The sequence below is a fragment of the Bombus affinis genome, chromosome 9 (genome assembly GCF_024516045.1).
Source record: "Bombus affinis isolate iyBomAffi1 chromosome 9, iyBomAffi1.2, whole genome shotgun sequence".
Taxonomy (NCBI): domain Eukaryota; kingdom Metazoa; phylum Arthropoda; class Insecta; order Hymenoptera; family Apidae; genus Bombus; species Bombus affinis.
Window position 1 is genome coordinate 5,062,871 of NC_066352.1, and position 23,778 is coordinate 5,086,648.

Genomic DNA, 23,778 nt, shown 5'->3' on the forward strand with positions numbered 1-23,778 from the left:
AAAATAAAATATTACATTTTTCGCTCTTTTAATTGTATAAAGGCGATTATAAAATGCACAAATTATTTTGCTTAAAGATACAATATTTTGATAAAAATTTTAATAATTTTTATATGTAATTAATACAAAATTTACAACATATTTACTTTACATTTCAAAAGACAAAATAAATAAAAACTTAAATTTCTTCAAATATCAATATACACTTTCGAAATATACAAAAAACTAACATATCTGTCAAACAATGCATAATAATGAACAAAGTGTATATTCGTGTAAATATAAATATTTCTTCATTTTGTTTAAAGCTAAAAAATTTAAGAATGATTTTTACATAAATACCAGATTTTGTTTTGATTATCTAACATCCCAGTTTTAGAATTGAAATCCGGTTTTCTTTTTTTTGCTTTTTACATGATGGTACTTGATGTTTATTTAGACGAAATTTTGAAAATGATTTAAATTCAGTAAAATGTGATTTGTATTGCTATTAGTAGTTAAAGTTTTATAATTTACAATGTGGATTATTTATTAAACTAATTCCTGCTTAACATGTAAAATTAAACATGAAGTACAAAAAAATATTATATAATATGAAATTTTAGAAAAACAGATAGCTTTTAATATGATAAAAACGCTAACCTAATTAGATGAAGCAATTGCCTTTCAATTTACTATGGTTTCATACAAAATTTGCTCTATTCTATCGTAATTGCAGACTCATTTATATGATATGATAATTTTGGATGAAATGAAATGGTGAATTTGACGAAATCCTTAGTAATATTCACAAGTTTATTTTTTCTTGCGTAATCATTTATAATTTATCATGAATTATTGAATAAAATTAATATACAATACATTTCGGAGCAAGATTTTGTTATACATGTTTACAAACTAAGAAAGTAAATACATAGTTAATCATAGCAGCAGGAATGGCGTACTATCTTACAAGACGTTTTGCGTGCCAAAATTTCATCATACATTGTATGTTTTAAATGTATATTATTGTTACTAATATTAGTGTTATTATTATTATTATTTATCAATGTTACCATTAATATTATCATTATTACTTATTACCATTAACATTACTTATTACATAAATCATATTTATTATATATGATTTATATCGTAATCGTATTTATATATATATGTATATATATATATGTAAGTGTATATATATATATATATATTTATTTATTTATTTTTTATATTTATAACGAACACCGCCCATTACTACTAGAATTACAAATGGGAGCTTAATCTGTCTCTGTCTCTCTTTTCTTCTTTCTTTTTTTTGACAGTTCTGATACTCAAAATAGATGATATATCGTTGAATGCAATGTGATACACGCATTTTTTTCATTGATCACTCAGGAAAAATGTTCGTCCTGCACAGTTCACCTCCCATTCCAATATAGTGGTTTTTCTGATTGTTTTATATTCCACTCAAATATATATTCATTGCAGACACACTCATGGTGTATTTATATTTGTTGATTATGGTACAAATCTGTAAGCAAAAAGTAGAGTGTGTCTCCTACAGTAATTGATTATATTAACAAAAATGCGTACTATATTTTTTTAATTATTATGTTACTTTTAAAAGAAAAAAATACATTATACTCTATTTGAGAAACATTATGAATAAATTCTATTAATGTTTAATGACAATGTCAGTTTTAATTCAGTTTCAAATATGATTATAAAAGAATATTACAGATATAAAATGTGTTAGTTATTATATCCTAGTTAAATCATTAAATAATTGGTTATATACTACTACAATTGTCATTGCCAAAATATACTAATAAACATTATAAACTACAGAATACTTGGAACAAAAATAAAACAACATGTAAAACATGAAAAAATATTTATACAAATAATACTTTAATTATACATAACACAATACTACTTCCTCAAATTTCCTCTGAACTAAACACGCATGTACGTTCATATAAACATTTATATAAAATAAACAAAAAATAAAATAGATTTTGTCCTTTAATCACTACTTTCGTTTTAATTTACTTAATCACAGCTATATTATAAAGATATAATTATGATGGAGGAATGAAAAAATTGAAGAAATTGGCTAAGCAATGATTTATATTGTTACATTAGAAGTAATAATGATAAAGTTTTGATAAAAATGAAAAGAAACAGTTTTTACAGGATTTTAGTATTATATTATATACTACTTAAATAAAGGTTATTTTTAAAGTACTTACAGTTGTATTGATTAAATTAATAAACTCAAGTTTTAAATAAGAAATTAACACTTTCTTTAATATCATTTTATGATTTACAGTAGCAAATCTTAATAAAATTGTAAATATATTACAAGGATATTTTTACTCTCTTGTATCTAACATTTAACGGTATAATTAATATTATAAATGTATGTTATTCGTATTTTAATCAAATAATAAGTATAAAAACTAAATGAAATAAGAATAGTATGTAACATTTTTAAGCATACAATATATAACGTTACTTTGTAATAGAATCTTGTAGAATTTAACATATAACGTATAAAAAAAAGAAATTTTCTAATTCTGATGTAGAATTTTAATTATGCATTATTTCCAATCAAGTGCAAATATATATATCCATGTTTTGCAACGCGACAGATGATAAAATACAACAACAGGCTCATTAAAAGTATACAAATAAAAACGGGAAAAAATGCGAATTAGACTGCGCATTAATAGTTGATCTACGAAGCTACGTAATATACAACGATATATTATGCAGAAATATACTTATATAAATATAATTTTTGTTCTAAAAGTATAGTGCATATTAAATGCCAAAATATTTATTTATAAATATTTATCTTAAAATTGTGCTAAAACAAATTTATAACAGACAAGAATCTTACTGCAATTGTGAGGTTTAAAAAAGTCATCATTTTTTATAGTTTCTAATATCATAAATGATTTTTTAACTATTAATAACTTATTTTCTGATGAAAATATAGAATTTATGAAATCTACTCATATTGTCTGTTATGTCTTAAAAATTCAGCAGACTTATATACAAAAACAAACTTTATAATGTAAAACGTCAATTTTGTCCTCTATAATGATGATTATTTTAGATATTCAATGATTTAATATGAAAGAATATTATTATTATTAATATAATCCAAATTTTGATGTTTGCGCCTTTTTTACTTGTTTAATAAATATTAAAAATGAAAGAAGTCAAAAGCACATGCAATAAAAATATTAAACATAACAAGAAATATGCTACAGCAATATCTACTCATGTCTCACAATACTAATACAAAATTTTGCATACAGTGCCCCATAAAATGTTTAAATTTTAACCTAATTAATATCAAATCATTTATATCATTGCAAGATAATCATTAGTGTCTATTCATTATATATCTTAGTATTATAAAAATATGTGGACATAGTATACTACAATATTATATCAAATGCTGGACTCATATCTGATGCACATATTAATTGTTTTGTGATTCTTTCAAGGATATTATATCTTTCACCATTGTTTATCACGAAGGTGTCAAATTGTAACTAATATAAAAGTGTATACCAATATATATATTTGACACGTACAGATTTGGATAATCACTTGCAACAATTGCCAGTTGCTGCCTTTTGTCCTTCTGTCTCAACTAATCGGCGACCTTGACCACTTGTACTTGCATTTCCTGATTGTTCATTCTTTGGAAGTTTCTTAGCTGTAACATAATAACACAAAACTTTATTTAACAAAAAAAAAATACAAATAAAAATAGAATATTATTAGAGAAATATATTATACAAAGAAGATTAGTAAAATATTCTGAAATATAAAAAAAAAAACTTTTTATAAACATACAACAATAAATATTTTATATGATTATAAAGTACGTATACTCTGTGTTATTATACTGCATGTAATTTAATAAGCGGTATTATTTCAAATCCAGATGTTCTCTTTATGTAGGTTAGATAAATATAATAAAATTGTTCATGTGTATAACAATACAATCTTACCAATTGCCAAAAATATATCATTAACATTCATTGCTGTTTTGGCTGAAGTTTCCATGAAAAGAAGACCATTTTCATCTGCATAAGTTTGAGCTTCATCAAATTCTACAACTCTTTTATTTGAAAGATCGGCTTTATTTCCAGCTAGTGCTATAACTATACTTGGACTGGCTTGTCGTTGCAGTTCCTTCACCCACGTTTGAGCACGTACAAATGTGTCCTGTAGTTTTTTAAAGATAGATGTAAAGATTAAAAAATAATATTCATAACAATTATCAAAAAAATAACAATTAAAGTCTTATTACTATTTTTATTAACACAAAACCCAGAACACAACTATTTTTTTGCCATTTCCCTGAATAAATATTTACATTAAATATTGCACATAATTTTCAGTATACTTAAAATGTATATTGAATTTGATAGACCTTTACTCACTTGGTTTGTTATATCATATACAACAATGGCTGCCTGCGCACCACGATAATACATTGGTGCAAGACTATGATAACGTTCCTGCCCTGCTGTATCCCAAATCTCGAACTTTACAGTTGTATCATCCAGGCATACAGTTTGTGTTAAAAATGCAGCTAAAATCAATAAAATACTATTTAATTAGATACATATTGTATTAATTATAATTCATGTTATTTTCATGTGACCGATGCTGTAATTAACACTTATGGAGATATTGAAATCCATACCTCCAATAGTACTTTCTTGGTACTCATGGAACTGTCCTTTCACAAACCTCAAGACAAGACTTGATTTTCCCACAGCAGATTCTCCAAGTAACACCAGCTTAAACTGACATATCTTCCCTTGTGTTGAACCATTTGGCCTCTGGGCTGTACCCCGATTAGCCATGATCACCTATGTTTAAAAAATTTGTAAATATTTAGAACATATTACTCTTTTAATGTAAAAATTATAAACTTTTTGCTGCTGTAAAGTTTATAGTGAATTAACATTTATAATAAGACACATTTAATACATTTAAAAATAACAAAAAAATTAAATACGTTAATTTAGAAACATCTATAACATTAAACTTATGTTTCATTATTTTTAATATTCCTCCTTATAACCTTTGTAAACAAACAGTAACACAAACTTTTTGTAAAATACTTAAATTTATTCAGAGCCTTGCTACTATCTCTAAAAATATTAAAAGCATAATTCTATATTTACAAAAAACTATTTATTTCAGTATAAGACTTCAATTATTTTATACTTATTCAGTTATTGTAAATGATAAAATTTTCTTTATAAATAAACAATAAATTTTTAAAATAACTCCTAAATTAGCATTTAAACTATAATATCATTTTAATTATAAAATATAACATAGAATTATATAAATAACAATTATTGGAATTCTGAAATAATTGTCGATTTTTTACTTGTACCTAAACCTGTAAATCAGTAGATAAAAGTCTATTTATACTGAAAGTTCATATGTAATAGATAAGGCTTTCAGTTACATACTAAGTAATCAACATTTAACTAAATGTTTTAGCTTGAGCAATATAAATTGATAAATATACATAATAAATTATGTTTTTCTATAAACTCTAAAAGATTTTAATATAATGTGCAGAAAGCTATACAAGATAAATTTTTAACATGAGAATTATTAAATAACAAAAATTAGTATTTCAAATTTAGATCTTCAGAAAAACATATTTTAAAGAATATTATAGCATATTAGCATATTGATTAAAAGTAATATATTAAAATAAATTTTTCAATCAAGCGTCACAAATATCAAATAATAGATTTCTTCACAATAGTATAAACATTATACCTTTCCAACCTTGTAGCTTGACTAGTTTCTATTATTTCTATATAAAACAATATAAAATAATTCGAAAGGAATTTTTTTGGAATAGTGTACAAATAACTAATATTATAAAATACAAAATTTGACCACATGTAAATAACCTCTCAAAAATTGTATTACACTCAGTCTGCAATAAAATTAAATACAACAAAATATTATATCTACAACTAAATCAGAGAGAAGAATTAATATGGATTATAAGAATGAGGCTCCGTTAAAACGCATTACATAAAAACTGATCAAAGAACGGACGTAAAAATTGAAATAACAAAAAAGGTGCATCCTTGCGTATTTAAGCATATAAAGTGCAAATAAACAAATAATCAAGAACCAAGATACGAATTATATCGTGAATGTCTGCAAAAATATGGAACTTGAGTAAATTAGAAGACAGGAGAAAAGAATTAGATATTGACTTGCATAAATGCGTATGATAAAATTTGATTGTCTACTCTATTGCGATAATTCTCTGACACTTACAAGTGAAAAAACACAGTAGGTATAAACTAATGAAAAATAATAACGTATGCGGTTTAACCCATTAAAGCAGGGGATTCTGTTAATTACATTATCCAATTAGTTTGCGAGGAGAGTCTTGTTGAATTGAACGAGTCCGTTATTGGTTTGCGATAATGTTACAATTGATAAAACCAGACAGACTCTAAATGATAAACGCGTAGCCTGCTCTAACAAGGAATATACGAGTGAGAATTGGTAACACGATGACTAAACGCAGCAACTTCACGGCAATCACGAAATTCGCGTTACTCGCGGCGACGAAAAGGAAACAGGTCCGCATCGCGCGAGCTCGTCCGGGTACGGGCTGACAGGAAAAAAAACATTCCTAAGAGAGAGAACATACTAAATGAAAAAAACATACACGCACATATATACAGAGCTTACGCGACTTAGAAACAAAATGAAGCTACGTCAAACCTTGCATACGTATGAACTCACCCCAAACTTATCTACGTAACCAACAGCTCATAACCTTCAGCGAAATAGTATTATCGAAAAATCACAAGAAACCGTTAAAGCGATGCATAGGGACTGGGAAAGAAAGAAAGAAACCGATAAGGACAGACAGAATTCTGTGTACGCGCGCGCAAATTCTCTTTCTCTCTTCCTTATATACACATACATGCATACGTAGGTGTTCTTACATACGTTCTTTCTTTCTTCTACTTATTAATGCTTTATCTTCTTTCCTCTCATTTGCTTATTTGCTTAATCTGCGTTTCGTTCGTTCGCTTACTGATACGCTATCCCCACCCCCTTTCCCGCTATCTCTTTCTCATTCATTTACAGTGAAAGACAAAAGTATTCGTTTAATAAGAATGCGAAAATAAAAAGTATTGTATTTGTTACAGTATTAATTATATTAATATACATATGATTGTAGATTATACAGATGTTTGTAGTAATAAACAGAAAATACAAACTTCGTAACTTGTAGAATGTTAATATTTGGAACAAAAGTACTTGCACTTTATAATTGATTATTATCAATATTACAATTGATATATTTTATTAATAACAGACTTTATTTCCAATTATTTACCAATTTATTTGGTATGTAATACATTAAATTTTTAAGAAACCCTACTGATATTTTACTTTATTAGAATCTTTGTGAAATACTCTATTATATCGACATATAAGAATCGATGAGATTTAAGCCTGGTAATTGCTATGGTGACTTGCAGTCCTGGTCCTATTGAAATTAAGATGTATTTTCAATTCCAACATTATTTGACGCATTTGGGTAATAAATATTAGTTCTCTAATTCCTAATGGAACAATACCCCTACCCTTATCACTATACTTTTTCCCTCATGCTTCATAGTTGATTGTACGTATCTTAAATCTATTTCAGTATTTGTTAATCATCATACCTTTTCTCATTCATCTGATTGAAATTTCTGGGAAATCAAAATACGATGCTTTTCAAACATCTACACTTAAATATTTTAAAAGAAAGCCTGCAGACAAATGCCAACAAAGTTCAGCAGGATTAAGACCCATAGCAACAACCAGACTTAAATGTATGATGGGAACTAGAAAAACAGATAAGAAAATATTATATTAAATTAAAACAATATTTTAAAAAGATGAAATATTAATAACTCTACAAAGTATTAATTATAATATATAATAATAATCACTGATAGCGTGTAGATATTTTGTCCCAAACATTAGCATTATGCAAATTTATAATTTTTACAAGTTATTATTGAGTATTTTAGTTGACCTTTGTTTTTTATATTTGTTACTACTAACATTGTTGTATAATGTATCATATGAATGTCAATCAACAATGCAGAAATACAGTACTTTTTTATTTTCATATTCCTATCGTACGAATACTTTTGTCCCTCACTGTATTCATTTACAATGTCTTTCTTTCACTCACTCTCACTCTATCTTTCTCTCTTGAACTCGTTCATTCATGTTAATTCTTTCTCTTTCCCTCGAGATAGCAAGGGAGGGAGGACAAGAGAAGCAAATAAAGGGTGTAAGCGATGCGCCACGATAGTTACAGTTCTGACTACTTGTCACCGCCCGTGAAACGTCAGCAAGATCTGAAATAATCGAGAGGAGCTAAAGCATATCCTATGAATTAAGAGAAAACGACAGAGAAAAAAGAATTCACAATCTAAAAGAAACCACATGTCCTAGGGTACACACGTAAAATCTTGTCGATGTTCGTGCAATAGAATACACATTAAAAAGACGAATAACGTAGACACGGTATCAAGCATATTCTTTGCGTCTGTGATAGATATCACAATATCCCATAAACTAAACTGTTTCGTTATGGGTTATATAAAAAAGAAAAAGTGAACATTAGAAAAAAATTAGAAAAAAATGTTTGAGGTAGTAAGGAAAGGGACACCTGGCAACTGAATGAAAACTGAAATTTTCTATGGTTAACCTGCTAGCGTGAGGAAGCTCGCCGTCGAATAAGAATGCGGCACTAGCTCTTTAGACGGTCGATGAGCGCACAACACCGCGCGACGATGATTAATGTCAATTCACTGCCGCGCGTCAGATACGATCACTTGTCTTGAGTAAATCGGCCCACTAACCGAGCATAGATCGTGCAATCTATATAGAATGTGTACATTTATGACAGCTCCGGTTGGTACACACACACACACATACACACACACACACAGAGGGCAGATTACACGGCTCTATGAAGCTTGTTGATTTTTTTCACATTCCTCCTTATACGTTCGGAGGATTAAGATCTTTCGCCACTTTTCGGAAAAACAATAACTGTTCCAAATGGCACTTTTCTCAACAAGATGGATGGTACCGATGTCTCTGTAACCTAACGGAATGAAGATTAAAATCAAAGTTGATCGCACTGTAAAGAATCAAGGTCCAAATCACGCACACGGTACACACAGTGCTGCAACACTTTCATTTACAACGTCAAATCCGAAAGTCACGATCACACGCAATAGTTTACCACCGATCAATCAATGAGTCAGTCAATTTACCCAGATATTCTACGTGAAATTATGAAGAAACGTCGAACAGATTTTAATCTGAGAGGATCCTTCAAGAGTAAGTACCTTTCTTCAATGTCGTTTTCTTTTTCCTCGAATCGGTAATGGCGCATTTCAATGAACACGGCCGGAGAATGGCGCCACTGCTGACCAATAAGATTACAGTTTCATTTTATAGTGTTCTTTATATATACAGAATTAGGTAAGAAAAATATTAATTTTCAATTTTAATAATAGCGTAATTTATGTTCTCCCTAGAACTTTTAGTTTTATTGCTATACATTTTTTAAAATATATGTTTGTATACTCTTATTTCTAAAATATTTCACTACAATTTATAACGTTGCAAATGTTTTCAAATATAAGTAGGGATCTTTGTTATTAGTAAATTTTATATTTCTTTATATACATATAAGATATAATATCAGGTATTAAATATAAATTATAACAATATAAAGTAAAATATCAGAATTTCATAACATTCCAAATTCGCGCTTGGAATATTAAAGAGATTCGCAACTAATTTGTATAGTAGGCGTATCAAGGCGGATACTTAGCAATTTTCTTCTCCCATCCTTATTTTAAATTATTTTAGAATTTTTATTTTATACTTGATCCACTATAATGTGTAAAATATTCAATTATGCAATTACTAAATCCATAAAATTGAAAGAAGAAACCTGTTACTAAAGATCCAATACAAAAAACAAAATTATATATGTACGTATGTTTATTATTCTCTTTCGGATTAAAAAGGTTATATAATTCAGTCGTCAGAGAATAAAGTTAAATATTGTATGAAAAATGTACTAATATACATTGTAACATAATATTTTATTACTAAATTTATTTCATAAATCTCTGTAGATGATTTTAGTAATTTTTAATAATTGCCATTATTTTTCTTATAATTATTTTTTCAATATAAATTTATATAAATTACAATTAACGTAAATATTTATCTCGAAATCACTATAGCAAATATTGTTAATTATTTTGGGCATTAGTAAAAAAATATAAACCTATATCATCATTTTTAAATTACAAGATGAAAAATGAATTACGATAATTATTAAATATGTAACAAACTTATTTTAATTATATTTAATATCCAGTATCAAATAATTTTTACACATGAAATATAAAAGAAATGAAAATTTTACATAAAACCATAGTAGCCGTTCTGAAAGTAAAAATGGCAACAATGCAAGAGCCCGGCTTCCATATATCTAACCATAGCCAACTCTAGAGTCAGCTCTGTTTCTCTAACTAAAAATAGGTTTCCTGATGCGGTGTTGCCACGTTTTTCAGCAGTTCTAGTACCTACTAGAGTCAGCTGTGATAAAACTATTAGCTGCACTGATTGACTTTAATTCAATTGGTTAATTTTAAACGTAATATTTAGAAATGGCCGCCAAATACCGGTTTTCTGCAAAACGATATTTATTATTTCCAACTTTATAAGTGTGTCTATGTATGTTAAAAGAACGCGTGTGCTTTATATTTTTGGAATGTACAAATAAGAATCATTTATTGTACATGCCCACATGTATACATAATTATATTTCGTAAGAGATTTTATTGAAAAAACTATACTATTCAATTGTAGTATTTGTAATTTACATATAAAAATTTATTAGATTTATTAACTTTAATGTTATTAAAATTAAAAACTAGAAGGTTTATTAATATTCCAAATTTTGTAATTACTTATGATATCTCAGACATAATGGACAAATACCAACACATAAGAACATTCATATCAGCGGTTTTAGAATATACTAAACATCCAAGTGAAACAACCGCTTCAATTTTACAACGAAATCTTGGGGTAATTATATATTATTTTATTGTTTTTAATATATTGAAAATGAATAGAGACTTTAATCTTACATAATACTTATGAATGACTTACATGAATACTCGATATGATTTTGCAAAAGCTAAAACAAACTTTAATAAATATTTTAGTATTCTATTCAATATATAAAATATTCTTCATAATAAAAATTTATGTTTAAAAGGTAATAAGTACATCATTGGATTTAAGCATTTTTGACCCTGGAACTAACATAGCAGCAGAGTTCTATGTTAGTTTGCATGAGCTGATGAATTCTTTAGCTTCCAGAACTACTTTGATTTGGAGTGCTGTGGATGTTTTACAAAATGCTTGTCGCAATGCTGCTGCAAGACAAGCTCTCATCCATACATTTAAATTTGCACCTATACTGGCAAGATTATTGGAAGTATGTATATTTGTATATTTTAAAGATCACAAAAATATAGCATTAGAATATGATTTAAAAAATATAGAGATACATTTATTTTTATTACATTTAAGGTTCATATTTTGCTTCCTATAATACAATTTTTGAATTTAATAACTGGAAATATAAAAATAAGTAATAATTTAATGCTTCTGTATAATAACTTCATAGGCAAATTTAACAAGCGAAAAGAGAATACGAGTATTAAAACTACTACAAGAATTGACGTATGGAATAAAAATTTATTGGCAAGAAGCTCATTTACCATATCTGGTGTCAGTATTAACACAATGGGTGACACAATCTAGGGAAGAAAACATTATTGCACTTTCCTTAGGTGTACTAGTAAATCTCTGTTACAAAAATCTTCCAGCTGTATATATATTAATAAGAACGATTGATACAAAAGCATTCATAAGAACCTTATTAAAAATACAACATTATAGTGTTAATACCAAAGTACAATGCTGTAAGCTTTTGATTATATTAGAACATACAAATACAAATATTTCGGAAAAATCTATTTGGGATTTTGCTGATGTCACATTCAGCAGTTTTATTACAGCAATGAAACAAAAGGATGTTCTGTTACTGAGACACATCATAGATTTCTTTGACTATGTTGGACAAAATGAATATTCCCATGCTGTGTTGTTAACATATCCACAGTTAGTTACTTTATAATTTTCAGTGTAATTTTGATATTTGGTATAAAAATTACCTCATTTTTATTGTCTTAATTAGTTATGGCAGAGGTGTGGAAAATATACTGGCCACATTAGAAGATAATGCAGATCCAGAATGTGTTGCTCTCATGATGGAATTTTTGTCATTTCTAGTAAAATTAAAATTATCTGCTTTGGTGTCTTTATATCCTTTATGTGTAAAAACTGCAATGACTTGGGTTCCTGTAGAACAGGTATGTCTTCGTTATATTTAAATATGAATAATGGGTAACAGATTATAATAATCTTTTCTAAATTAGGTGTGCTCCAGAGCATTAACTTTAATAAGAGTTACAGTAATTGATGCACGACGTACTAAATCGTCATCTGAAGTGTTAGCAGAATTAGATGCTTCAGTTTTAATGCTCATAATAAATTCAGAAAATGACGAAATTCAAGGAAAATGTGAATTAACATTAGAAACAGAAACGAAATTAGCAGAATTAATGCAATTATTTCAAGAAATGGTTAAAACATCTACACTCAGAACAAAAGTGATGCAATCCTTGAATGAACAAATGATACGAAAATTATTAAGTCCAATGTTAGATTCTGAAACATGTGCAGCTGATAATTGGCCAGGGAATTTTATTCAAGTATTGTATTCTTGTTCCTTAAAAAATATAACTCTTGTTTTTTTATAGACATTTTTGATAATGACACTTTCTATTTTAGAATCCTACTACAAATTTATGTATTCATGCATTAGCTTTGACTGCTGATTTAGCTGCTGATAATTCGCAATGGTTAACTTTATATTCTGAGTTACTTAGAAAGAAACAAATTCAAATGACAATGGCAAATGCATTGTTCACTGGTGATACAGACATTAAACAAAAGGTTCTACAATTGACATCTACCATGGGATTTCCTCAAGAATGGTAGGTTTTATCTTAATGTTCTTTAGTTGTTTAACAAAATACAAAGATTTTAACAGATATTGTTATTCAAATAAAACATTACTGTATTTTCACTACTAAAATTGAATACTTTAGCAACAAGTTATTTTAATTTTTATTGATGACAACTCTAGACAAATTCACTATCAGATGCAAATTGTATCCCATGTTTTTGTGTGACAAGTGTTTCCGCGGTGGCGCTTTGTATGAAGCAACTGGAGCCTTTGATATTGGTACAAAGTACTCATGGTATGGTAACAAATATTGGAAGTAAAATGTCCGTAAATGCAAGTAGTGAAATGGTTCCACTGTTTTCTTTCGTGCAAGAAGAACGGCTTGATGCATTTTTAGCAAAATTGGAAAGAACTTATGAGTCAAATCAAATCAATGATATTACCACATCAGCAGTAATGGAATTGTATGAATACAAGGTATATGCTTCTTTTTAAATACATCTTAACATAAGCACAAAATGCTTATTATATTTACTATATCTTATATTCATATTATAAAAGTTAGCAGCTATGAGACATGCAGAACGGGCTATGCAATCTAGTTTAGAAGCAGCAAACAATCATGGAACCAGTTTGCAACATAGACTGGCACAAGTAGTAGCAGAATCAAGCCGTTTACATCAAATGTTGTTTGACACACAGCAATGCTTAGAGGAAGTGAAGTCTACATTGACTGTAAAGCTTGCTGAAGCAGAAGAACAGAATAAAAAAATAGTAGCTATTAAAACACAGGTTAGTACTTCTCATAGTGAATCTATAAAATAAGAATTTAAATCAAAACTAAAATATAGAAGTCATATTTATAGGAAATCGAAGGTTTAGAAAAGATAGTAACGGAAAAGACTGCTAACATTGATCATTTAAATATAGTACTTGTGCAACATAAGCATGAATTAGAAAGTACTTTAAATAGAATTGAAACATTAACTAAAAAAATAAAAGAGTTAGAAATTGAATGTGTGACTGCAGATGCAAAAACCATGGAGATGGCTAATAAGAATCACGAACTTAGTAAACTGCTTCTTAAAAGGCAGGATCAGTTAAATAAAAAGGATCAGGTACGTTTACATAGACTCTACTGTTATAATAGAATTGTTAATGTATGTATATATAATATTAAATAGGTAATAGAATCAAAAATTGCGGAAATTCAGTCTAATCAAAAAGATATATCTGCACTCAAACAAGAAACTCAACAATTATCAGAATTAGTACATACATATGAAAAGAGCATTGCTGAAAAAGAGGAAATAATTAAGAAGATGAAAGCAGAATTGATGGATTTAAGTCGGATGCGTGACATGATTTTCGAACTTACTGCCAAAAAAAAGGAAGACCTAAACACAAGCTAATATTATATTTTTGTCGCAAAATTTATTTTCAAATTATCAAAACAATTTGATAGGAATTTTTAAAGAAATATTTCTTATTGATACCATTTTCTTATATTTTTAATATAAGTAATAGAAAAATAAATTTCGTTAATTTCTAAAACATTTATCGAACATCTCAAAATGTCGTGTTCTATTTTTGTCATATTTATAGACACTAAATACGCCTTATTTTAGGAAAGGAAGTTTATTGGCAAATTTTGTCTACTTTCTGACGTTCGGATCTTTCAAACAAAAGTTAGCATATGGTTGAAAAGCTGTTCTCCGTTTTTCTTTGTAGTCTATACTGTGATGTAAAATGGTAGTTTTCCAAATTTAGTGATTATATAGTTTGTTAGCAGTAAAAGTTGAAGAAAATAGAAAAAGTGGGGAAAGTGTGATTGTATATGTAGTTGTTCTTTGAACAAAATTATCTGCACTGTTTACAACGATAATACTTCATCTATTTATTACTACAATTCTACCGGTACAAGGTACATTTTTATCTTTATCATTCGCAACATAATTAATGCTTTTGATATTAAAAGAATAGAGATTACTTATTTTATACATGTAATATTTTATTGAAACAAAATATATAGCTCGAAAATAGTTGAAAGTGCAAAAGAAAGTGTTTCGAAAATATGCAATCGGAAAAGATCTTACCACATTTACTTTCATTTCGTTTAAGAAAAAAGTTCATCGAACTATTGTAAAACCAGTGTCACTTGCATTGACATATTATAAGTAATTAAAAACTTCTTAATAACTTTTTTCGGAGGTAATGCTCATATTTTGACATCTATTAAATGATAGCTTGTGTTAGTACATAGATGTGTATTGTTTTAAAATATTATTGTATATGAATAATTTATATAATATTTTTTCGACAATAGAAGGAAATAGCATTCTTAAAAAGGATTCGTTAAGAATTCAATGAAAGATTAATTAATTTTATTTATTTTGATGTTTATTTTAATGTCGGAGCTACATAGAATAATGTATAATGAGTAATTAGCATTAATTCTAATTTAACATGTGCTAGTTCTACTTACATATAGATGTATATTTTTATATATTATCCCTCAATAACAATATATTATACCCAATTTATATTCACCATTTTTCTGTATTTTGTATTGATAAAGCATTTATCGTATTATATCTATTTTAAAATCAATGATTTGAAGACATAAAAATTTATTCCTATACAACTGAAATACTGATATTATTTTCAATATTTTAAATTGAACATGGATAAGAATATAAGCTATACTTGTAGAATGAATAATATTCTTGCAAAAACAAATTTATATAAGTAGAAAGATTAAATATTATAATATTATAGCAGAGTAATAATAATGATTAAAGAGATACAGATTACAGTTTATCTTGAACAATTGAAAATAAAGTAAGAGGAGGAGGGGGAGAGATTCTGTTACTTCACAATTTAAATCGTAATATCATTCTGTCGCTAAAAAGTGAAATTTTTAATTCAATTGTTTCTGTGTGTAGGTGTGCATGTGTGTACCTTATCAGTTCGTTAAAACACATTAATGTACTAGTTACAAAATCTAGTTTCATTAGCTTTGATAACAGAAACGATAATTAGGTCCAAAGTAATATTAATGCTTTAAAAAAATTACTTATCTAAATTCGCTTACTTATTTGCAACGTACTATTCTTTATTACTTTTCTAACTATTGCGAAATTTGTTTGAATAATTTAAAAATTTAAATTTATTAAATTATATCATTCAATGGAATAAAATGTAAGAGACATATTAAGATAATTACGTATGCATAAACTAATCAAAGATATCCGCATTGGATTAAACACAAACACAACTTATATATATTATATTCAATATGTTTAGTACAATCATAACGAGACATCAATAACAAGCTTCTTAAAGATATATACGGGCAAGAATGTATAATCTACTTCGAGTCAACAAAACAAATAGACCATTTTTTAATAGCGTCGTAATGACTGTGAAATTATCATAATATTTATTTTTGCACTTTCTTGTTTCTAGACATATTATAGTTTATGTACTAAATGTAAATTCAAGAATTGAAAACTATGAATCACACGGATACACTGTGTCTTCGATATAAGAGAAATATTCATTAATTGCTTAATGTGAGTGTGGGAATATAATGTGTTCGAAAACTATATTATAATATTTCGGTGGATATTATTTATCTGTGAAATTTCAATGAGGAATTTTCCTGATACATAGTTATCAACTTTGAAATAAATGCTATCATAGACGGAACTTACGCAAAATAACTTATAACCACAGTTTTGTTACTCAATAGTATCGATACCATTTACGGGAGGTTTTGAAGACATTGACATGTGATTGTTGTGGTTTCGTTGATGACTCTTTGCACGTGTTACTTTGGAAACACATGGGCGACCAGCTAGAAAAGTTGCGAACCGCTCCTGTAAAAGTAGCATCAGTTGCTTGATAGCATTTTTTGCATTGATACTAGTTGATGACATAGGTATATCATAATTAATAAAAATATATAATAAATGTGGTTCGTGGTTAAACATTATTAGGGCGAACATTATTTAAATTCTACATACCAATAAATGATTTGTAGATGAATTGAGCCTTTGTATAGCCAAATTAATGGCTGAAATTTGTTCTTTTGCTGCACCCCTTTTACCGATAATTGGCATCATCTTCAGAACAGAAAGAGGCCGAATAAACATAGATAAACGAAGGAACCGTAGTAATGAATATTTCAAGAATTGAATGATGTACAAATTTATTGACAATTACTCTGAAAGTAGCATCCGCAACTACGAGCAATTGATGCGACACTCCAATGAGAAGTCTACCAAGATTGCGCGGGGTTTTAGCTGCTAACGCTGTTGTCCCATTCACTAGATGAACAATACGACGCGCAGATTCACGCGTTAAAAGAACCAATAACTGTTCTAGAGTAGCTGGTCGAGCTTGGTTTTCTGGTTCAGGCAAACTTAATGTTCCCCAAAGTTCTTTCGCCTTTTTAAACGCTAGTTTTGGGTCCGTTGCTAACTGTAACATATCAACTTTATCGTTCGCACAACAGAGCAAGTATATAATTGGAAAATGATCAATGATGCAAAGTATAGTTTCTTTATTCAGTAAATGATATTAATAGATAATACAAATAAATAATGCTTACTCAAGGCTTCCTTCTCCTTTCTTTTTACTTTTGCTAATTTTTATTTATTATTTGTATTGTTTATTATGTATATCAGTCGAAAGAAGTGTTACTTACTAATTCTACAATATACAAAAGTATATGAATGCATTCCGTTCCTTGTTCCTTAAGCGCTCGAGCTTCTGCTAATGTGCGACGCGTTAGCCGTTTTTGTAATTTCCTAGATAGCCTGGCACCGTGTTTGATAGTTCGTGTGGTCTTACTCACAGGTTCAGATGGAGAGGAATCTAAAAAATAATTTTCATTGACAACGATTTAACTTAATCGATTATTTGTTTGCTCGATACGGTACTCGACGTATCAGTTAACACTGAAACAATAGAACCGATGATTAAAGTATACAATCGATACCAAAGAAATAAAGATGAAAAATACATGAAAAGGTATATAATGCAAGGGAAAATCACTAATTTAATTATTTGAACACAGCGTGTTACGATTAGTTCGAATAATCAATATTTAATATATATTTAGAAGTTTAATTTGATATTAATTGAACATGATTTCATTTGTTATACATACAGTGACAAACAAACGGTATTTGCACATACCTTTATTTTCCAAATAAAGCGCGTCTTTACCACATTCTACACACTTCATTTTTATAGTACAAAATTTTTGTAATCATATGAAATTACTGTTAAATGATATAAAATTTAATATACTTAAATTTAATTAGTTAATATGTAAATACTATAATAAATACAATGATGTACGAATACTTTTTGTATCCATTGCATATAGAAAGCATAAAAGATTACTTTCTTAAGTTGCTATTAGAATATTTAAAATATGGTCTAAACTACTATCGGCAATTTAAAACGAATAATTTACCATGGTCTACTGTATCGGTAGAATCAGCAGGCAAGTAACGATCAACATATTTATCTGCGACAGTTAGAGCCCCATCTAATCTATCTACCGCTGCGTTCGCGGCTTGGCTTCCTATCAGTTTCACGCTTCCGGCACGCATTAGAACAGGCCTCACAATTTTGTTGTTCACATATTCTCGCGCATTGCAGTATATCTTTGTAATATAAAATACACATTGATTTCATTCTTTAGAATAATGAAATGTTAAATAACTAACATTTAACTTTAACTGTACTTACAAGATGCGGAGGAAGATGCACGGCTGGTACTCTCTGTTCAACGATATCGATACCTTTACAGAGCAAATGATCGATCGTCATAATAGGCCCATTTAATACGGAAATCGCAGGTTTCGCTGATGCTGTTGCAATTGCAAGTGATTGTTCAGCAGTACATAAACTCCAGCTCATCAATGAATTTGAACGCTGAAATTAACAATATCATGTTTGTCTCTTGATTTTGATTTTTTTTCGCAAGGATATGATGATTATTAAGCTAGATAAATGGAAGATTAAGTAGAATAGGTTTAATGTTTAGATGTGGTTGACATTTAAGTTAATACGAATATAAAGAACGTAAGCTTATTAAAAAATTGTTTTATTGCTGCATACACGTGCATTTATCTTAATCAGTCGTTTAACATTTCTAAATAAAAAATCATTGAGAAATATTTAAATTCTTACATTAAAGCAATATTTTCATTTTCAGTTTATATACTTTCATACTTCACTATTTTAAAGATAACAGTTTGCTCACGCTATTTTATTTCTAAATACAATGTACATATATAAAAGTTTTGCTGATCATTGCAAGCATACAGCACTTTCGCGACAAACGAAACTGGCAAGTGAAGGATGAGAGAAAGTGGAGCGACTCGTGAAACTGTCAGATTATTAAAACAGTTTTGCTTACCTTTAGTCTATCGTAGACGTTGCCAGCGATATGTATACTGTTTTCTACAATAGGCAGGTTGGAGATTCTAACAACTGATTCGAAACGAGGCAAATCGGAGTGCCGTTTGTTTTCGGAATATCGAGTTTTCGGGTTTGTTCGCGCCATTTGAGATAGTTGCTGTAATTAAGTCAAAATTATTATTTTTATTTCTAGTACCAAAAATACTAATACTTATATGTATTCTCAAGTACCAATTTCAAGCTTTCTGTTATTTATGTATGTTTTTGTATATTATGTTTTAATTATATTTTATATCATATTATACTTTTCTATTCCGAATGATATTTTTCATTTTAAAAATTTATTCTTTTTCTATATTTTTCATAAATCTCTAGTAACGTAAATAATCTATACATACAATGTAAAACTAACAGCGACATGGTAACATTTCATTTTTAGTACTTTTAGCAATATTCTTGACGTCAGTCGTCTTACAATAAAAGAAAACGAATGTTGTTGGTATTGTTTATAATAAATGTGTGATAACTTTTGATAGATACACATACAAGTGCAAACAAGAGTATAAAACGATTGTATGCATATAACATGCCTAATGTATGAATTATAGTAAAGGAAGTTAATGATTAGAAAGGTCTGATCAGTCACATTACGTCGTCGAATAATATTTCTGCAGCTTTGCAAAATTTTTAAATACACGATATAGGCAGTGCTGTATACTAATCGAGAGAAACCAGTTGTAGCAATTGATAAGAAAGGTCACATTATAATGTACCTCGTGGTTAATGTCGAGGCTGTACTTTCTCTTCAAGTATGTCAATAACTTAGATTTATTTATAGAGATCGGTTACCTATATCTTTAAGTCATATACTTAAATAAATACAAATCAGTCATATACTTATAAATACAAATATAAATAATATAAGTTGTCTCATTTCCGAAACTACGAACGCCAATTTTATGTCGACAGAACGGTGCACAAGTTTGTTTCAAACTTACTATAAAACCATAAAATCATACTATAGGTTCACGTTAAACACCGGTCGATACCCTTATTCTTACCATGCTTATCGAAACCATAACGCAAACTGTGTCGATTAATTCGAACTAATCCTAATTCGAATAATATTTCGTATTTATATATATGATGTATATGATATATATACATGAGAGAGAGAGAGGAGAGAGAGAAAGAGAGAGAGAGAGAAAGAGAGAGAAAGAGGGAGAAAGAGAGAGAAGTAGTAGTAGAAGAAAGCGCCATCGGATTCAATATGTATATAAGCGCGGAAGAAACGAATTTGAGGAATAATCGTAAAAAAGTAATTGGAATAAATATTTTCGAAGCTATTACAAAATATATTATAACGTTGTTAGAAAATATTTTTATAATAACAAGTTCAATAAACCTTAATATATACCTAAAATATTGCCGTATCTAATATAGTTGTATAGAGAATATATAAAGAATACAGATATCGAATTTCATAATCTAAATCTATTTCACAATAAGGATAGGAATTAGTTATCCAATTTCTTATATAACGCAACAAATTTAATACGCATACAAAATTTTACTTCATTAAACATAGATTTTATTAATCTTTAAAATAGAACTTTACCAGAGAGACAGAGATTAATGAATTTTACGGTAAACGCCAGATATAGTGACCGAATCACACGAGGATGATCGAATTGCATTTAGATTTATATTAAAATTTGAAAATCCATGAAAATTGGACTTAACCAATGACTAATCGATCGATAGTAGTTGCACAGATAATTGATCCTTACCTCAGGGTGCGAAAAGGCAAATGGACCGATAGTAAGGCGAAGACTTGATCACGATGAAATTATATAACGGAACTTAGCAGGGTGTAAAAACAGATGGAATGACAGAGTCAGTGTTTCGCGAAAGAACACGCCACTGACTGCACGTCGGAGTCTGCGAAATGGTATCTCATCGGTTTGACCTATGACACGCCGATTATACAGCTACGGCGACCATCATGCCTCATGAATCCATTTTTTTCTCAGCTCTTGCTTTACACTTATAACCTAATAATACCCAATAAAAGTTCTGTATAAAGATCATAGAGAAATGAAGGTTAATCTTGATTCGCCCGCTCATCCACGTTCAATTTTTTGCTCAGACACGAGGGATAATGCATGTTAGACTATTCAAGGTTAGGTTTACTATAAAGCGTATTTTTTTTATATACATAATTATATGTATAATTGGAGTAAAAATTGAGTTAATTAATATTTATAGTTTGCAGCGAATTTTAGTATCAGGCGATTTTAAGGGAATCTGATTTCTATATCTGCCACGATTATTAATTTTCACAGGTAAATATTTCAATGAAATACAATGTTTTGTAATTTAAAAATTTAATAAATCGATGATAGAAATTTCTAATGGAAAATAATAATATAGATGGAAATTTCAAACTGAATATTTTCAGAGTTCATTGAAAGAGTTAAAGTTTTTTTACTGTACAAAAATATTCAGCAACTGTTTATAGAAAGATATCTAACAATTTTTTAATTCAGAAAATGTTAGATAACGCAATGGTTCAATTCATTAATGTTGAACAGTCAATTTCATGAAGATACAAATTGTCTCAGTAATTAGAAAGAAAAGAAAAGATACATAATTCTAAAACGAAAGTTACTATTATAGAACATAATAAGATGAACATCGTCCTAAATAATTGGAGGGGCATTTTTAAAAATCACCATCATCGTAACCATTTGCCATTTGTTACAAGTAATGGTAAATAAATATTTTAATCTGAAGTTATAAGTGTACAACGGTGGTAGTACGTATTTAGAAATTAAATTATTTGGGAATTAATGTAATTCCCAAATATTTGTAACATTTGAATTATTTCAATTATTTCAATGTAAAACATATATAACGTGTTACGCATGCAGAAAATTATACATTTAAAAATACGTAACGCCAGACATAAGCGATACGATAAAGAAGAAAGTAGTTGCGACATGGTAGTAGTCGAAGGACAGTATATCTACTTATAGTAATAGCTATAGAAAATTTATAGTGGAAAAGGAGACTACGTGGAAAACTTTAAATTATCGCCGGCAGACGTTCTTAATTGCTATACAAAGTCCACTGCATCAAACGACTATTTGCGTGTATGGGATGGTATAGTAATCAGTTGAATATGTGTGAACAAAAATACATCTTATTTTTTATTTGACATGTATTTTGAAGGAAGACATCACGTATCATATTTTTCCTATATTTAATATTACATTAAAATTCAATTTAGATAACGAGAATTCAAATTTGTATTTCTGAATTTCAGTAAAATGTTAAGTAATATCAATGTAAAGTAATGAAACGATTTAGAATTTATCTTTCTGGTGTTATTATACAATTATGCTATTTAGTAAAATTTAATTTTTTCTAAATACATTTGACAGACTGTTATGTCTTTGTAACAGAAACAAAGATCAATTCGTGATATTAAGGTGTAGAAAAATCATATTTCTGATAACCTTTGTACTACAGGATATCTATTGGAAAATATTAAGTCAATGATCAAGTTCAGGAAAAGCTATTTGAGTTATTTGAATTGGATAGTCATTTTAAGAATGGGATGGATTTTTCGAGGATTAAGAAATAAAACACCTTTCTATATTAAAGACGGGAAATACTAGGCGAATTTTATCTTATTGTTTCGAAAGAAATATCGATTTTTGAAATTTGTCGCTGGGAAACAAACTATCTATTTTTAGAAAGTCAAAGGTTTAAAGGTTGATTGGTTTATTTATTATTTACTAAAGAGATATGGTATCTATCGTTTAAAAAAAGGATTTCAACAAAATCCATTTCGTGTAAACCGAAACAAGACTAGTTAAAAAAGCCAAAGAAAAAGTTTATTTGTATAACTGTTATAATATTAATGTATGTTAAATAAGTTTGAATATAAAGTTTCTCAATTTATAAACCTAGTATGTAGAAAATTAGAGACAATCACACTGCAATTAAGTGTGTTCTTAGTTCATCAATCCCAATTTAATGACATAGATAACAAGTAATAAGGAGAGAAATGAATTATTGAGCCCACTAATGCAATAATTGCATCACAT

General features: G+C 28.2%; 3 protein-coding genes across 14 annotated transcripts; 1 reads left to right on the forward strand and 2 right to left on the reverse strand.

Annotated features, from left to right (window-relative positions):
* Window positions 1-781: 781 nt before the first annotated feature.
* Window positions 782-9,534, reverse strand: LOC126920471 (ras-related protein Rab-5C). Of its 6 annotated transcripts, none has more exons than XM_050730856.1 (6): window positions 9,444-9,534; window positions 4,721-4,889; window positions 4,455-4,606; window positions 4,020-4,236; window positions 3,597-3,721; window positions 782-1,516 (listed from the first exon to the last, which is right to left on the reverse strand). In XM_050730856.1, exons 2-5 carry the CDS (start codon window positions 4,881-4,883, stop codon window positions 3,609-3,611), a joined length of 645 nt encoding a protein of 214 aa, XP_050586813.1. In that variant the 5' UTR covers window positions 4,884-4,889; window positions 9,444-9,534; the 3' UTR covers window positions 782-1,516; window positions 3,597-3,608. The 6 variants fall into 6 exon arrangements, with proteins under 6 accessions (XP_050586813.1, XP_050586814.1, XP_050586812.1 ...); XM_050730857.1 differs by having other exon boundaries at window positions 9,369-9,508; XM_050730855.1 differs by lacking the exon at window positions 9,444-9,534 and adding an exon at window positions 8,795-9,362.
* Window positions 9,291-15,053, forward strand: LOC126920461 (uncharacterized). 5 transcript variants are annotated; one of them, XM_050730834.1, is made up of 11 exons: window positions 9,291-9,435; window positions 11,102-11,208; window positions 11,402-11,623; window positions 11,816-12,312; window positions 12,389-12,563; window positions 12,630-12,965; window positions 13,045-13,250; window positions 13,453-13,699; window positions 13,784-14,014; window positions 14,089-14,340; window positions 14,407-15,053. In XM_050730834.1, exons 1-11 carry the CDS (start codon window positions 9,351-9,353, stop codon window positions 14,632-14,634), a joined length of 2,586 nt encoding a protein of 861 aa, XP_050586791.1. In that variant the 5' UTR covers window positions 9,291-9,350; the 3' UTR covers window positions 14,635-15,053. The 5 variants fall into 5 exon arrangements, with proteins under 5 accessions (XP_050586791.1, XP_050586795.1, XP_050586793.1 ...); XM_050730835.1 differs by lacking the exon at window positions 9,291-9,435 and adding an exon at window positions 10,447-10,945; XM_050730838.1 differs by lacking the exon at window positions 14,407-15,053 and having other exon boundaries at window positions 14,074-14,110.
* A 547-nt stretch (window positions 15,054-15,600) lies between these two features.
* Window positions 15,601-21,616, reverse strand: LOC126920467 (lipid storage droplets surface-binding protein 1). Of its 3 annotated transcripts, none has more exons than XM_050730850.1 (8): window positions 21,454-21,616; window positions 19,662-19,820; window positions 18,989-19,174; window positions 18,711-18,903; window positions 17,934-18,103; window positions 17,450-17,707; window positions 17,251-17,349; window positions 15,601-17,103 (listed from the first exon to the last, which is right to left on the reverse strand). In XM_050730850.1, exons 2-8 carry the CDS (start codon window positions 19,806-19,808, stop codon window positions 16,966-16,968), a joined length of 1,191 nt encoding a protein of 396 aa, XP_050586807.1. In that variant the 5' UTR covers window positions 19,809-19,820; window positions 21,454-21,616; the 3' UTR covers window positions 15,601-16,965. The 3 variants fall into 3 exon arrangements, with proteins under 3 accessions (XP_050586807.1, XP_050586806.1, XP_050586808.1); XM_050730849.1 differs by lacking the exon at window positions 21,454-21,616 and adding an exon at window positions 20,725-20,812; XM_050730851.1 differs by lacking the exon at window positions 21,454-21,616 and adding an exon at window positions 20,662-20,751.
* Between the last annotated feature and the right edge of the window lie 2,162 nt (window positions 21,617-23,778).